General features: G+C 35.8%; 1 protein-coding gene across 3 annotated transcripts in view; it reads left to right on the forward strand.

Annotated features, from left to right (window-relative positions):
* DPH6 (diphthamine biosynthesis 6) overlaps positions 1-18,346 on the forward strand; it is a 193,531-nt gene that overhangs the window by 139,046 nt on the left and 36,139 nt on the right. For all 3 annotated transcript variants that reach the window (XM_062494401.1, XM_062494402.1, XM_062494400.1), the window contains one exon: positions 13,873-14,278. In XM_062494401.1, coding sequence (XP_062350385.1) covers positions 13,873-14,278 — 406 coding nt within the window. The remainder of the gene's footprint in view (positions 1-13,872; positions 14,279-18,346) is intronic.

Genomic DNA, 18,346 nt, shown 5'->3' on the forward strand with positions numbered 1-18,346 from the left:
GTGAATACCTGTCTTCACTGCCTCATTATAGAGGGATGAATGCCATTTTGGTTGAAAAGTGATCAAGGTCCAACTTTCGCTCAAGAAACTTACCTATTAAACTGTAGTGCAAATTACATGTAGGGCCCTTTAAATGCCCATAATGAAGGATAGAATTTCAGGAATTTTCAGAAATTTCAGAGTTTCATCACCTTCAAAGTTTTTCTGTTCTCCCTTGGATGAGGTAATCCTGTTGATCAGGACTGAAAGAAGAGCCATAGTATTAGCTCAACCTACATAAACAGTCTTGCTAGCAACTCATCCTTCCTAAAACTGCAGCAGGTTAATCTCTTGCAGACCGTAAACATCTCTTCCAAGTTACTGTTTCCAACAAGTAATTTTATATTCAGTACTAAGTAGCTACTCTAGATCATGGTATTTTCCAGGGAGGGTATTTTAATTTGTCTCATCAGTGTAAGCCCTGTAAAAATCAGAGAACTCAGATCTCAGGAACTAGTCAAACGTAGATAGTGAAAGTCCTTCCCTATGTGCAATATCCTTTTTGTTGTGATTATGCAGGACCTGGAAAAGCGTTCCTGTTGCAGGAAGCAAACTTGCTATTAATAGTGTACAGGGTCTTCCTGGGTCTTCATAAGAGCTCTGTCATGCTGTGTTTTGGATTTGTGGCTCACATGCTAATGTTGCACATTTTCAAGGCTTTTGAGGCTTTTTCCTGGTCAGCACCCTAGTGAGTAGACCGGGTGTGGGTAAGAGGCAGTTGGGAGGATATCCCAGACCATATGACACCATGCTCAGCCATAAAAATTGCAGAACTTGATCTTCCAAGGTGGCTATTCCCCACAGGCTGGCTGGGCATGAGTCTGCTGGTGGGAAGAGGTGAAGGATTGCCTTTACATTGCTGGTTTTATTATCTTCACTTGCTAAAGTGTCCTCACCTCATCCCAAGAGTTCTCTCATGTTTGCTCTTACTATTGTCCCTCCCATCCTGCTGGGGCTAAGGGGCAAGCAAGTGGCTCTGTGGGGTGGAAGTTGCTTGGGACTCAACACCTCAAGCAGAATTTCAAATTTCATACTTGTCCTCCCTTGTCAAGCTTCAGTCAAAATTAGAACTCAAAATATCATCTCTTTCTTTACAAACTATGCAAGGATCTTGTCTCTATTCAGATACATTAATGATCTTCTACTATCCAAAAACCAAAAAGGGGGGAAAAAAAGAAATTAACTCAGGAAAGCATCTTCATTGTTCCAGTGGAAGTACTTCTTTGCTGTTTTATTGTATGATCCAAGGGATCCTACTAAATATTAGTATTTGATTATCCTCATCTCTGGTTCTATGTGCTGGTCATAATAATAATTTCATTTCCTCTTCTTCTTCCTGATCTCTGAAGGATATCACATGATCTTCAAAATTAATAATAGATCTTTAATTTTCTTATTCATAAAAGTCAAAGAAACCCAAAAAATTATTTATGCTTTCCTGTACTCCACTTTCAAAAAAACATGTAAGACAGTGTGAAAGTCACCTATATTATTTTGAAACCTCTTTAAATTTTTGCATAGCAAAAATGAGCAGTGTTCCCTGGTCAATACGCAGTTACATGCATGCCAGCTAGCAGTGAATAAGCTTCCTCTCTGTTTTTATTCAGCCTCATTGATGAAAAATAAAAATGCATCCAGCTGACATGATACCTGTTCACTTCTCATCAGTGCTTTGGATGTAACACCATAAACACAGATGGTAACATTTGAAATATAACTTTGATTTTATCTTGGATATTATTCAGTTGTAATATTATGCAGATCTTTATGCATCTCACCTATAAGCACTGTCATGGAAACACCCTATCCAGGTGACCAAAAGAGTTACTTATATATATGTGTACATATGTATATATACATATTCATGTGTGTATATATATGGAGAAACAAGTCTGAAAGAGGATAATGCAACTGTTAGCTGAAGAAAATACTGATTGTGAACCATTTTAAATTAAGATGGTGATTTTGGTAAAGAATTGCTGTAATTTGTCGAATGAGGGTTTGTGTGGAGCTGCATATAGCAACTCAGTAATGCACAGTTTCATAGGCTGGCTGTGAATGTTCTGCAGAACTACATGGAGGAGGCACACATCTACAGATTTTTCTCCCTCCCTCCTCTTATATGTATATGTGCATATAGACATTATACATATATATATATGCATATTACAAGCATATCCATTAGTATATGTTTGTATTTTTTCTTAGCATAAAAAGTTTTTACAAGTATATATATTAATACATGTCACTTAAAGCCTAATTATTGAAAAACTTCCTTACTAATCTTCTGTACATGGAGTCACCTGCCTTCAGGTATGTGAGTTAAGATCCCATTATATATTTCAGTAGTAATCTGAGAGACGTATTTTCATGTTCGGAAGAAGAAATTTGCTTTCCATATAACTCGTTCCAGTGACTACTGAGAATGGCTACATTTTTAACTAAAACTTAGCTTAGAACTTGTAGGTTATTGTGAACTTTCTCTCACAGTGGGTCTGGCTAGGGTGGGTTTAATTTTCTTTACAGTAGACCCAATAGTGCTGTGTTTTGGATTTATGGCTAACACTGTGTTGATAGCAGACCAATATTCAATATTGGCTGTTGCTGGACAATGCCTGCACAGCATCAAGAATTTCTCTTTCTCCTATTTTGCCATACACAGTAAGAAGGCTGGGGTTTGGCAGAGCTTGGAGGGGACATAGCTGAGACACCTGAGCTGAATTGACCAAAGTATTATATTGTGTTATATATCATATCAATTCATGCTTGACGATAAAACTAGAGCAGGGGTTTCCCTGACTTTTTGGGTAGCCCAATACAGTGGATTGTAAGAAATTACCTGATTTTAATGCCTGCATCATCTGAGTTTGACTTCTATAACACTGAGCTGGGAGAAAGCTGCAAAATCCAAGTTCCAAACTGTATGTAGGACATTATTGGTCAATGTAAATGGCTTGAGTTAAAATAAAAGGCATGTGAAGCCCTACAAGTCATATGCTATGCCATTTAACCAATCTTGTTTTGCAGTCATACCTTATTAAAAATTAAAGTAACTGACTTATCTGTTGAAAACAGACAAAATATTACTATACATAGGGTAGAATTTAAATGTATTTTCCAGTAAAAAATTGTGTGCTAAAAAGCACCACATTCAAAATTAAATTGCTTGCCAGAAAGCCAGTCATATCCTGAGCTGTATCAGAAGTATGGCCAGCAGGTTGAAGGAGATTATTCTGCCCCTGTGCTATGCTCGGTTGAGACCCCATCATGAGGACTGTTTCCAGCTCTGGAGTCCTCAGCACAGGGAGGACATGGACCTATTGAAGCAAGTCCAGAGCAGGACTACAAAGTTGATCAGAGGGATGCAGAGCCTCTCCTTTGAGGTAATGTAGAGAGAATTGGGATTGTTCAGCCTGGAAAAGAGGGGGCTTGGGGGTAACCTAGTTGCAGCCTTCTAGTACCTCAGAAGGACTTACAGGAAAGATAGGACAAGACTGTTTAAAAGAGCATGTAGTGACAGGGCAAGGGAAAATGGCTTCTGATTGGAAGAGAGAGGGTTTAGATTAGATATTAGGAAATTATTATTTTCTGTGAGCTTGGGGAGGGACTGGCAAAGGTTCGCTGTGGAAACTGTGGATGTTCTATCCCTAGAGGTCCCTTCAAGGTCAGGCCTGGCTGAGCAATCTGTTCTGGTGGAAGGTGTTCCTGCCCATGGCAGGGTGTATGGAACTAGATGGTCTTCAAGGTCCCAGCTCAAACCATTCTGTGAAGTTATTTTTGGTTGCACATCTTTATACCTTATTACTAATGGAGGTGGCTGCCACAATGGGGGAGAGCCTGACAGTTACTGGAAGTTTAGTATTGCCACCAGAGTTTTCAAATTGGTTTTCTTCTGTCTCCTACAGCATCAATATTTTCTTCCTTGTGTTCTACAAAATTTAGTTACAGGTTTGACAAGAGTAGCTAATGGTGCTGTACATGTACAGATGAACAGATGATGTAATTAGAATATGTGCGGTGAAAGCTGATATTCTGTTTGAAAATTGGTTCCAGAGCTCATTGTCAACGTTCAGGAGGAAGCAGACTTTCAAAGAAAAGGTCTTTACAATCGTTATCCAAAATTCAAATTCTGTCATAAAATCTGTTAACCTTAATGCCCTCAAAGTAGATTTTGGCCATTAAGTTTGCTCATTTTCTATCCCATTTGTATATACCCTCACAAATTATTTTCAGCTGAAATCTTTCCATCTTGAACATCCCTACTTCAGTTCAACTCTTTTTCCTAAGTACTTATTTTTGACACTACACATGAAGAATAAAAACCCTCAGAGTGACAGTCTGTGATCATGTTTCATGTGGCAGACTTCATTTGCTTTCAGTTTGTATTGCTATCAATTTATGACTTTGTTCCTTAAATACTTATATTTTTTTCCACATTGTTACTGATATATTGAATGATGTATGTTTGAGAGGTATTTCAAGGATCTTAACTTCAGTCGTTAACTGGTTATGTCTTGGCTTAGGAACCTTTAGTTCACTGAGGGAAAGTTACTATTTCTTAAGCAAGTAAAACAGCTTTTCAGGATGTAATTATTTTATTATCATTTTCACATTTTCATGCCCTTTTGAGCATCTAGCATGCAGTGCTTGAATTTGCATTTAGCTCTGCAGGAACAGCTTTAAATAGTATTATTAAGAAGGAAGAAATCAAAAATCAAAGTGAATTTTTAGTACAATAGCAAGGTATAGGAAGGTGCAATTGCAGCAACAGCAGCCTGGATTTGTGTATAGAACTAACTCACAGCTTGACAGAAAATCCCTGCTGGGGAGGAAATGTAGGGGAACTGGCAGAATTTTGATACATCTGCTCCCTACTGCTAATAAGCTTTAACCCATTTCATTTTTATTATGCTTGGTGTTTAGAAATTTTGCTTCCAAAATTATATCTGTAACTATGAGAACACATAAAAGGAAGCTTGACAGGTAGGGCTGGTTAAAAATTTAAAACTATCAGCAAGGGATGTTAAAGGCCATAATGAGTGAGATGGTTGCCTTCTCAGTGTGGGATTTTAGCGTTCAGGAACTTCAGTGCTGGTGAAAAGGCTAAGCAGAAGTATTGGGTAAAACTGATGTCATAGCTTGAGTGGCTTGTACAGCCAGAAGACACCATTAGATTATTTATTCTGACCTGTATATCACAGACCATTACATTTCACCCAGAAATTCCCATTTTGAACTCTGTGAGAATACTTGCACTAAAATATATCAGACCTTTGGAGTTCCAGATACTTTATGCCACAGGGTGAGAATGCTGAGCTTTGCATGCAGTAGGAAGAGGGTTTCTCAGGTTGGTAAGTACACATGGTAGCATGACTACTTCTGCAAAGTAAGGCAAACAACCAAAGGCTTGTATGAACTTTACAAAAGTGAAAAAAAAACATTTCTGACCCCTTTGAATTAAGGCAAAAAGGTATAGATATTCTTATTGTATCAGAGCACTTGTATCAGAGTTCTGGTGAAACCAAAAAACAGGTCTCTAAAATAAAATAAAAAAATTAAAAATTAAATCCCCACTCCCCAAATCAGCTATAATAAACAAAAGACTTAAACCTGTCTCATGACACATCAGTGGGAATAATTAAGAGGGAAAATCAATCACATCCATTTTTAAAATTAATAATAATTGTCTAATTCTGCATTTCAGGTATTTTTCCCCTTTGGCAGCCCTGCTGGCAGTCCTGTGCTTCTCATTTTCCCAGTCCAGGCCCATCCACTGCAGTACTTTGAACGTGTTTTTATCTGAATAATCAGTGCTGTAACTAGTATCTATAACCATCTAAAAATGCGGGGGAAATGGTATTATATATTTTTCATTTGATATTAGCACACGCTTACCATAACTAATGATACATTTTAAAATCTTTCTTTTGCTCTGGTGGTGGTGTGATTGTCACATACAATTATGAAATGTATTTTGAAGAGAGATTGAAATGCATAAAATTCATTGAGTAGTTGAAAATTTGATGTCTGTGGGGCTGATGAGACTGTGCTTTTAGATAATGGGTTAGGACAAGATTGTGATACTTACTTGAGTAATGTTGCAAAAACAGAAGTCTTAGCCTTTCAGTAGGAGATGCTTCTTCATTACTGTGCATGCAGAAGCCTGTGTCTGTCTTTCAGCAGGCCAGTTCACATTTTCTTATAATTTATTCTAACAAGAAATTATTTGAGCTTCCTTTACAGGAAAACTTCCAGGTTAATAAGTCCAGAAAACAGAGGTGTTAGCCTAGTTATTGCAGATTCTGTGTACATTCTTCAGGCTTTCAACTGTTTATTTGTTCTAGAGACTTGTTCAAAGCTGATTATGTCTTCATAGAAATGTGATACTGATTGCTCTTGTTTTGATCCTGTCAGAGCTTCTCTGTTTCTGAAGTAAAAGGATGAAAACACAGTGATCCAACAATAGAAAAGAGAAACAAAATTAACAAGCAAATAATATCCTTCTGTACTAAATATAATCAAAAGATGGCTTGTAAGGTTCTGTCTTAAATTTCAACAGGATCCTTTTTTCTATCACACAGAAATGATGAAAATTTATACCATTTCTTGGCCTCTGTTGACAGTCATGGTAAAAGATAGAATAGCAAGTTTTTAAATTATTCTGTTTGAGCAATATAAGCTATAGATCATGTAAAGTTGAACTGGTTTCTTATGAACTCTCTATTTTCATGAGTTCTATATTTGCTTTGCTTTTTTATGTAATGCTTACCTATTCTTCCTGTGCCACTATTCAGACACCATTCATCATGAAATTTTTGATTCTTCAAGGATTTCAACACATCCTTTATGCACCAGAAAGCTGTCTCAACTTATAAATCAAATTTACTGTATATTTATTGTGGGATTTGGATCCTAAGAGTGTTGTTACTTAATTTTTCTGTAGTTTCTTCTGACGTACTTGGTTGACTACTGTAAAATTTCATCTTATCACCTTGTCTAATCCTAATAATGGCCATCAATATATTGTATAGATTTAAAATTACCTATACTCTCACTAAAATAACTTGGGATATGGTCATTTCATCCTCCTGTAGAATGCATCTCTGAGAAAAGTTAAGCTGTTATGCTTGGCATATTAATTGGCAACCATTTCAAATCTAATTGTTAATTTTGCATCACTGCTATATCTACATGCAGATTTTTTTCAAAATTACTATGGTGAAAATTTAATTTGTATTTTTTCTAATGTGAGCAGGTGGAATTATAATCATATCGAAAGAATACATTAATTAGAAATCCATTCAAATTACAAAAATTGCTTGAAAGCACCCTGAGAATTAGTACTACCTCTAAATTTCTATACTCCTATTTGTTCCCCTGTAACTGCTTTCCCTTTTTCATGTTTCTGTTTTCTAAAGATAGCTAAAGAGTGCACAAAAAAGAAATTACTCTGAAAATGCGCTATCCGATGCAGCTGCAAAAAATAAAGAACCACTTGTTTTGCTCTAAATTTTCCATGATTCAGTAACACCTAAGTACAGGCTCAGGTTCCCAGTTGACATTGTACAAAATTATTTCTATGTTACACAATGGTTACTGAACTACCTTGGTCCAACATGCTGAGGAATGAGAAGAGAGAATTAAAATTTCTGAAGAACTTGTTTCTTTTCATATTTACAGTATTTATTCAATTATAAATACTCAGTTTATAAGACCTCATTTTTAGTCTGCTAGTTCGGTGTTAATGTCTTTTTGACATGCACCAAATAATTTGTTTTATTTCAGAAAGAAATACAAAATGTCTAACTTTCTTATTTTTGTAAGCTTTCCAAAAGGAACATTCTTAGCAATTTTATTGTTATAAAACACTATGGTGTTCGTTATTTGAATTCAGATATGGTATACCAGGAATGTATGTGGCCTATTTATTAGACAAACTAGGATGTTGAAAAGAACTGCTTCTATCCTACTTTCTTTTGGAACTGACATTTTTATTCTTATGCAGTTTTCCTAGTGGAATCTTTACTTTTTTAAGTCATAAACCTATTGTTGTAAGAGACTCTAGCAAAGCTTAATCTGGATCTCAGAAGTTTGATGCACTCTGTTTAATGCAGGCAGTGTAAAAGAAATTTTAAATGTATTATTTAAAGGCACGTTAATCTTGCCACTGTAATGGTGTAATAATGCATACCATATAAGGTTTTTATAAACTCAGCTTCTAAAAGTAACATCACAGTATCTTTCTTTTTGTTCTCCAAGTCACTTCTTTGTAGAGATAGCAATTATGCATTCATCTCTGTCTCTTATAGCCTGATTCCATATTCAGCTGAGAGATACATAGGCCTTAGTCCTTACTAACAAAACAAAAAGAATATTTCTCATTTAGAACAAAGGGAGGATAGTCAAACAAATTTATATAATAAATGTTAAAGTACAAAATGTGTACCTTTTTCCATTTAATTAGGAAAAATAGTAAAATACTTACGCAATCGATTGAAGATAGGTTTGTCTTGAACTCATTACTCCTTTGTTTTCATTGGAATTTTAATAGTTCTGCCTTGGATTATTTTTTTTAATTACAAAAAAAAATTGTATTTATAAGATTAGCACCTTTAAAACAAAACTGTGTGAGTTTACAACCCTTACATCCCCGTGTTTTTCATTTAACTGCTCATTCTATTTGATTCTGGTTTGTAGCAGTATTGTGAATGCATCAGACATTCATTAGTTTGAGAGTATTTTGTGGCTCTCTGAATATGCACAATGAAAATTGGGTGAATCTTTACAAAGAACTGAGGCACAGAAAACACAAGGATTTGGTAATACTAGGAATCAATGTGATAATTTCTTGTATCAGTGCAAAGCTCAGCAAAGTATCATGCATGCAGCAGTTCATGCAGCAGTTCAGATAGCACAGGGTTAATTACAAGTTTATAAACCCACTGACAACATCTGTTGTTCACCTTGCTCCTTGGGATATGCAGGAGTTATTTCTGAAATAAACACATTGATAAAAGTGTTAGCTAAGAATGCTTTTACCAAGCTGCCTTTTCACATCAGTTTAGACACAAATACAAAGTACAGGAAGTTCCCATTCTCATTTGTCATTATTAGATACTTTACTGAATTTTATGTTGCTTAATAACTGTAGTACTGTGGCCTTCAACAAGTATTCAGTCAAGCCTTTTGACCCTTTCTATTTCTAGCCAAACATCCTTGCGTTTCTGCGGATTTGGATTGAGCATCCATCACAGAACCTCTTCAGAGGGGTTAACACAGAGCAGTCTGGGTGGCTCCAGTGTAAGGCAGCTCCAAACCCCTGTTCCTGTGGCAGGTGCCTACAGCAGACAAACCTGCTTGGCACTGTCTGGGACTGTTGTGTTTTAGTTGTCCATGCTGGCTTTATCAGTTAAGGCAGAAATGAAGATACTTATGTCCCACTAAAAGTAGCATTACAGTCCTGTATGTGATTCTCCTTTTGGAAAAAGAAGAGAAACCTGTTTTTCCTCAGGAGTAACCATATTGAGCTCCCACTTCCTCCAGCCCAATATTCCGGTGGCAGTACCTCTGCTGTAGAAGCTTAGGCTCTCAAAGCTCTTACCTGCATTCATCTACTTGACTCAGTGTTTGAAATTCATCTATAAAATCAGACTGAAATATCACAGATGATTCCATTAGCATCAGCATAAATGCTTATTTAAGAACATAACAATAACCATAATGGTGTAAACCTTGCTTGGTATTTTGACTCCAAACAGTAACCCTAAGCAGAAGTGAACAGTGAAACCAGTAAAAGCATAAATGTACCCTAATATTCTCCTTACCTCAAACTATTTTAGTTCATATTTAAATTGATCAAATGAATTTTGTAATATAAATCACAATATTTATGTAAATTAGTTACTTATATAAATTAAAAATCACCCAGGAATTTTATTATGTCTCTTTAATAATTCCCACTGAATCTGTGTTCTAAGAACTCGTTCAGGCTCCCCTTGAATCCCTGTAAAGTTCTTGCAATCAGAGCATTCTCTATCAAGGAGTTGTAGGTGTCACCCACCATTGTTTATTTTGAAACCATGCTCTTACTAATGTCATTTGATGGTCCATAGCTCTTTATACAGAAAGACAAGTGTGCAAAACCAGTTCTTATCCCTATACACTCTTTTTATGTCGTGTATGACTTTGTAAGCCTCTGTCTTCTCATTGAGAAGGCCACAGAACATTTCCAGACAGACCTTCTAGAGCTTTTGATCATACTTCTCCTCCTCTGAATATATTTTGGATCTACTATGCCCTTTTTCATTTGAGAGATCCAGAGTTTTTTATCTTACTCAAGATGTTGGTGAATTGTGAATTTTTACAGTGGCATAAAGTTACCCACTTTATTTTCTTTCTTTGATTGTTTTCTTAATTGCTCTCAGATTCTGAGGTTCTTTATTAGCCAGTTCATGAAGACCTTCAAAGATGTCAATTAGCTTAGCATGGCAGTTTTCTCAATGTTTACAATAGAAGTAGTCACTTTCTCAGCCATCCTAAAATGTACTCCATACCTTTGGTTTCTCCTGTGAGTTATTGAAGCATGCACTGTATGGCAAGAAGAATATCAGTATTTTCCTCAAGGTGATAAAAATCCTTTGCTGAGCTGTGGGGTTTTTGTAAAGTAATGTGTTAAAAAAGTTTACAGTCCTTCTCTGGATATGGATATAGATACAATGCATATATGAAATTACATAGATACAATGCATGTATTTAGAAAAATCTGCCTTTTGGCTTCCTTTTTCAAACTTTCTGGATCTCAGTCTTTCACATCTTTGATAAATTAAGTAGCAGATGATCCTGTTGGCAAAGGGAAGATATTATGAAACATGTTTTTGAGAGCAGTCTAATGTGAGATTCAGTTAGAGCTAAATCACTTGTCTTATCAAATTGTTGTCCAGAGTTTTGAGATCTACCATTCCCTAGCATGACAGAATTGGAATTCTGCCATAGTGTGGTGTCTAAGATGATCCAGTTTACATCCATTCCTGAAAAGTCATTGTTGTAGGATCATTTATTTTCAGAGGGTGTCTTCTGCATGCGGAACATATGTTACCTGATGTCCTTCTCCAGCCCGCTTTAAATCAGGTCATGTAAAAGTATAGCACATAAGTAGCATCTTTCTCCATATAATCTCAGCAGTCAGCCACTGAACCTTTAGATCTCCTTATTTTCCCGTTACATTCAAATTTCTCTTAATGCAGAGCTACCTTGTAGTATTTGTTCCTTGAAAGGATTAAAGGCTGACAAGTGAAAATTAGAAACTTCAACATGCTTTTCCCATGAAATGAAAATCATTTGGAAATTGATAGCTAGAAAAGTAGGGTTAGAGGACAAATGTCTTTAGGTGGCAACTACGCCTACAGATTAATTAAATTTATAAAGGTTTGTAAAATTCCTTTTAAGGCAACCCTGCTTTCAACAGTATTTGCCCCAACAGATTTCTTGTCTCTCAACAATAATTTTAGAGCTTCACAAGAATAATCTGGGAATTCTTTTTCAAAAATTATAACCCAAGCTATATGCTCTTCTACCTCATTTTTTCCTGATCAGGACTCTAAAGATGTAGAAGAAAGACTAGACCAAAACCTGTGCTCCTTTATAGAACAGTCTACAACAGTATCCTTGAGCAAGAACTCTAAAAACATGTTTTTATTCATAGTACCAGAGCTACCTGCCAGAAGTGATGAATCTCATTGATGAGAGTGCAGAATCAATTGTAAAAACAATTTAGCCAATAAAATAATTCCTCTTAATTTTTACTCTTAGTACTTACTTGCACTGTTTTAGCATCATATAATTTCTTAGCAGACCTTATATATTCAACCTCATTTACTAGACAGGGTATCATAAAGATATTCAGTTCTTTAAGAAAATCATAAATGCATCATCCAAGTATAACACAAATTTCAGTGATTTCTTGAAAATAAGTCAGAAGATAAGTATTATGTTATATTAGAGGTATACCTATAAGATTCTGTAGCCACTGATGAAAGATTATTAGTCCCCAGTAGCTCTATCATTTCTGCTTTGTGCAAACTCTAAAGTTAAAGGTTATGAGTGTTATGGTACCATACAGGTGCACCATGAGTAGTCTTTCACACAGAATGATTCTCATTTGTTAAATTTGGAAATGTACTTTCTCCTGGCCTTAATTTTCATGTAGTTCTTCATATTCTAAATGGCAGCTGAAGGCAAGCAGAAATAGCGAGTAATTGATGTAACAACCTACGACAAGTACAGGGAAGTAGAAAAGTTTGTCGTAGTGCTTGATGTGACCTGAGAGAGCTTCTCTAGACTGTTTTTTTCTAACCAGTACCTCAGCACCTTGGGCCAGCAAAATGGCCTTTAAGCCTGAATAAGCATGACTTCTTTTTTTTTTCTCAGTGCAAAGCTCCAGTATTTCATCTTTTCAAACCATTTTACAGCACTCAGAGCAGAATTATATTGACAAGGTTAGAATTCATCTCCTAGAGGAGAATACTGTGCTCCTGTTAAGTGCTAATATAACATTTATGTGTAGCTACCTTAATAACAGCCCTGGCCGGCCTAATGAAAGTACTGAAAGCAAACAGTAGTCCATGAGATTTTATTATGACTGAAGTGATTGCAATTTGAGACAAATTGTCCCTATTTCTGTTACCACATCAAAACCAGAAATGCTAAAGCAATTGCTACATGTTTGGGATAGAATTACACTCCACTATCGTTACTACAGAAGTAAGTGCATTTTTCATGTAAACAGCTCACAAGGGTCAAGCATCAAAGATATTCTGTGCAAAATTCTTGTCAATAACTTTGTGAGTGAATTTTGAAATAAAGTACCTGGAACATGTCATTATTTCTTCCTTGCAAAGTTGAGAGCAAATGGTTGAAAATTGAGCTTGTGAATTGAAGGTACTACGAGTTATGTGGCCTTATCGACTTCAAGTAAAATGACTGGTTTGCCTTGTTATTATTTTTCTTTTCAGAGGTCACGCAATGGACAATATTAACAGTATATACTGGAATGTAAGCAAATTGGTACATAAAAATAGTTATTATCTGTGTACAGAAGATGGTGTCAGTCACTAATATTAAAAATTCCTAATATACTGTCTCTTCATAAAAATTGAGGGAAAAGTAAGGAAAAAAGTAATCCAGGGGTCAAAAAAAAAAAAAAGCATTTTAACTGGTGAGGTATTGGAAAGCTATGTAAAACCATCAGAAGGAAAGGAGCTCAGTTACTCAGATGTAGTTGACCAAGTTAGCTAATTATACCTGCTGGTTGGTGTGAAAACAATTTAAAAGCTATTTAAAAAACACATTCTGTCTTCTAAGAGCATTTGGTCAGGATAATTCTGCTGTTTAGAACTCTCTGAAATATATTTTTGCTGTATCTGAACTGAATCTTTAGTACTCCAACTTTTAAAATAAAACTTGCATAATCTGCTGACTCATTTCTGTAGTTTTCGTAGTTCCTACCATTTTTTTATTCTTCAAAAACCATTGGTACAAACAAAAGTTACCATATGCAAAAAGACTTCTTTTGATTGCAGAATGAGTGCAAAATAAATTATTATCAGCTTCTTTTTTAATGGTACAGGCATAGTAGTGGTTTGAGTTTGCAAAAATGAGGAGATACTGTCAGATAAATACATAATTGCTCGAGATGACTTTTCAGTAAGAGGGTTGAGGGGAAAAGCAGTTTCTGTGAAATAACTACTGCATATATTCTTTTAATGTTTAACTGAATATAAGCAACATTAATGTCTACAACTCTGTATTATAGACAATATTTTGTTTATCTTCTAGGTTGAAGATTCAGAGATTTATCATGATGACACTGCCATATGTGGGTTGCTTGCTGTGGTTGTAGTATCTCACCTACCCAGAGATGCTGCCATCGAATGGCATGTTGTTGCAGTAGTTGATGATCCACTCCAGAGAAAATATTTTGCAATGAAGATGTTGTCAGAGGGCTTCCAAATTGAGTGTGAATCTGTGGAGTCTAGTTCTGCATCTTGTGCGTCAATCTCCATACGCCTGAGCTTGATTTCATCATCCACTTCTCACCTTGATTTAGATGGAATTCTTCATGCCTTAGTTGCTATGTTTAAACAAGCTGTTGACAAATTTTCAGAAGACTGCAGTGCCAGTCCTTTGTCCTTTAGAGTTTTCTTCAAGGAGCATGTCTTTGATGCTGAAACACTACAAAAAGGTAAGACTTACCATGACATGAACCAGGTGCAATACTAAGCGTAAGGTACTTCTTGTTTACTACTCAATTAGGTTTCATTGGGAAAAAAAATTAGAGGACTGTTTCAAGGCTAGGTGGCCAAGAAGGCCAATGGCATCCTCGTCCTTACCAGAAATATTATGGCCAACAGGACCATGACAGTGATTGTTCCCCTGTACTCAGCACTGGTGAGGCCACCCTCGAGTCCCATGTTCAGTATTGGGCCCCTCCTTGCAAAGTAGATATTGAAGTGCTGGAGCATGTCCAGACAAGAGCAGGTGAAGGGTCTAGAGAGTAAGTTATATGAGGACAGGCTGAGGAACTGAAGGGTTTTAGCCAGGAGAAAAAGAGGCTCAGAGGAGACCTTACCAGTCTCTACATCTGGCTGAAAGGAGGTTGTAGCCAGGTTGGGGCTGAACTCTTCTCCCTGGTAACAAGTGACAGAACAAGAGGAAAGCTTCAAGTTGCACCAAGGGAGTTTGAATTTGAATATTAGGAATAATTTCTTCACCAAAAGGGTTATCAAGCATTGAAACAGGCTGCCAAGGGAAGTATGGAATCACCACGCCTGGAGGTATTGGAAAGGTGTGCTGCAGACTTGCTGCTTACGGATGTGATTTAGTGGTAGACCTGACGGTGTTAGATTTATAGCTGGACTCAATGATCTTGGAAGACTTTTCCAACCAAAGTAATTTTACAGTTCTACAATTAAGATACATTTGTTCTTTTTTCTGATTACCAGGCATGTTTCTCATATTGAAAGGCTCTGTTCTTGGACTTCCTGAAGTCCAGACAGGATAAAGTCCTGGATTATTTTATATCTGATTTTGAGTAGGAAGTTGGATTATATTATCTTGCTCTAATCTGAGTTATCCTGTGATTCCATGCAAGAGAAATCCAGCTGCTTCAGAATTCAGTGTAGGGAGAATGAATCTTTTGCTTAAAAGTGTTTGAATAGTTATGCATTTTGTAGCCTTTGTTTGTCACAGTCTAGAACTGTGTTCAAATAACCAATTTCTGTCTTCTAGCAAGAACTCATTTGAGAATAAATAATGCAATATTAATGTTTTAAAATAAGGAAATGGTGTTGTATCCTCTAGAATAGAGATTGTCTGGTTTTGAACATGTGTGGATTTCTAATTTATTTAAATAGAACTTGCTATCCTGACAAATTTTTTGGCTTTCCACCAGTGCTAATCTTTTCAGAATCTCACTCCCTTAGCAAGTGAAGAGAATACAGAGCAATAAATGTAATATTACAAGAATTTATTTCTTATGTTGTAGAACTGCATTTCGAGCTATGCTGTATTTGGGACAACTAACATTATGCAAGATCACAAAAGCTCTGTGTCACACCTACAAAACTTGTACACCATACTTGTATTGCAGTCAGTAAGAACTTGGTTATCGAGAAACAAAAATCAGATCCTTAGTCTATATTTATCTCAAACATGCATGCACTTCAAAAATCCTTGCAGACCACAACTGATCCATATTAATTAGCTGACATAAATGTTAGCCCTCAAATATTCTACTGTCCTATTTTTTTTCTTAACCTGCAGCAGTTTTTGAAGAAAATTCAACTTGACATTGTTTAATAGATTTAAAGTACAGGAATTGAAAGCTATAAAAATGTGGCATAGAATAAGCATATTTAATCCAAGAAGCAAGGAATGAACATATAGTCTGACAGAATGTTGTTGTTTTTACTACATCTTGTTTAAGAGCTAGAAGGAAACCTGGTAAAGCATGTTTCTGGCATGGGATTAACATTACTGTTTCGCCTGTTTTCTTTATATTTCTCAGGCCATATAATAATTACTTCCAAACAAATTTCATTTGCTTTATAAAATACATTTCTCAATATAGTGAATTAATTGCATGCATGCAATCTGATTCAGTTCCATTCATTTTATAGTAACAATAGCAAAGACATAGAAAGGCTTGTGTGATTGTCATATCTTGTGTACAGATATCTGCACTGTCATAATAATTCCTGTCATTATACCAATTTTATCATTATCCCCACTGGTAAGAAATACATGCTTGCAAATCTGTAGAATATATAGAATACATTAAATTTACAAGGAGCAACAATTCACTGATGAAGAATTTAAAAATAAAATTTCTTCTTCAGTAAAGTTTCTAGAAAGTTCATGGAATTGATGAATAAGTGTGATATATATTCAGATATAATTTCTCAAAGAGGTTATTGCTGAAGTGTGTCTTGCTGATAATTTCTATCTGATAGAAGACTATTTATATGTATATTTATATACATATATATACACTCACACACCTTTTCTGGTTCAAAATCAGATGTCTAATTATTAATACATTTTTAAGACACAGGATACATTCAAATGTACTGGTAATATGTGTTCTTGGAGCATTGTAAGACATGCAGTCTCCAGTGAAGCATTGTCAGCTTTCAAAATGATGCCGCATGTTAGTGAACAATGTCCTTGACTGTCTTTTGCACTAGTAGTATAATTCTGCTTCTCATAATTTAAAATACACTCACATATATATTAACTCTCATTTTAAAAAGTGTAGTGTGAGGTGTCCAATTTGTTCCCATTAATTTCAGTATCCCATTGGAAGTGTCTATAAGCAAGATGACATAGTCTGGTTTTTATCTTCTCTGTTCTTGGCAGTCTTTAACTTTGAACAGGTGGTACTACTGCAACGGTATGTGTCCTTTAGTGTATGTCCCATTTTAATATACCAGAGACAGTACCAGGTCTTTCTTTTGAATCCCAGGGAATTCTAGCCTTTCTCTAAGACCAGATCAAGGTACTGAGAGATTGTTAAGTTCTGATAACAACAGCTCCTTCCATTTTCCCATCCAGCTTCTTTGGTTTATTCCTGTTCCTTCAATAGCTCCTTCCAGTTTATTCCTGTTTTTGTCTTGAGCCTGTCCTGTTCTAGAATGAATGTATCTGAATGGGGCAGATCCCAAGAGGGAGCAGTATGGGTTTCCACAGTAGCAGTGGCTGTGTCTTGTCAGCTCTGAGCATGGTCAAAACTTGCTCATAACTTTCTCTGTAGACTTGTCCTGAGATATTTTGAGTATTTGGACATATACTCAAAATTACTCAGTGGTGATTTCTACTACCTCCAAAGGTTATTTTCTGTAGCAGAGTAGGTCTAGGTGAGATTTACATATGCTACTGCCTTTCAAACACAGAATACCATTTTACTGGGACAGAGGATAAAGTAAAGTACTGATCTTTATTTGTAAATTTGCAGGCCTAATATACAGACTTCTAAAAAATTTTGCTTCCTTGCTGTGGCTGCTAGAAAGCAAATTATATCGAGAGACCAGTTGTTCAATTGCCATTTATTAATTCAGTTCAGGTAGTAGAGGTTGCTAACCATCTGTATGAGGATCCGTTAGTGACATGTTTTATCTCTGATTTATGTTAGACATTGTTAATCCCACAAGTAGATCTGTCCTTTTGGGTCCTTCTCTGCCAGCAGATGCATTTTCTGCTGAAGAAAAAAAATATTAATAATGTAGCAGGGAATAACAGGCACTTTTCTTCAAATATTTTTAATGTGAAACATGTAAGATGTATCTGTAATAGAAAAGGTAGAAATTATCATGCTCAGAAATCAAGAAAGATGGTTGAGGAGGTAGTTGTTCCAGGTTAGTGGATTTCAGGAGGACTTCTATCGTGTCATAAGATTAGTAAATAGTCTTCAATAACTCTTGTAAGATCTTGAATTCAAATGTATTGTGTCTTCTAGCAAAAGCACAGAAAATAAATAAAGCAGCATTTTTCTGTTTAGAACTTAAAATCATTGGAGTGAAAGGAGCAAATACTGCCACAGGCCTTCTCAAGTGAGCCTCTGATTAGATAATGTGGGGAGTTTTGGTAAAAATAAGTTGTCGTTTATTTTAAATTGTCCAAATAAATATTAGAAATGTGTTGTTACCTGACGGAGTAAGATGAAAACCAGGAATATATCTACTTGGCATATTGTAACAGGTTATTGGAAATTATTACAACCAGTGTTATGGATGTCAAAAGAAGCTGAGGGTTT

Source organism: Cinclus cinclus, chromosome 6, assembly GCF_963662255.1.
Source record: "Cinclus cinclus chromosome 6, bCinCin1.1, whole genome shotgun sequence".
In the NCBI taxonomy this organism is placed as follows: domain Eukaryota; kingdom Metazoa; phylum Chordata; class Aves; order Passeriformes; family Cinclidae; genus Cinclus; species Cinclus cinclus.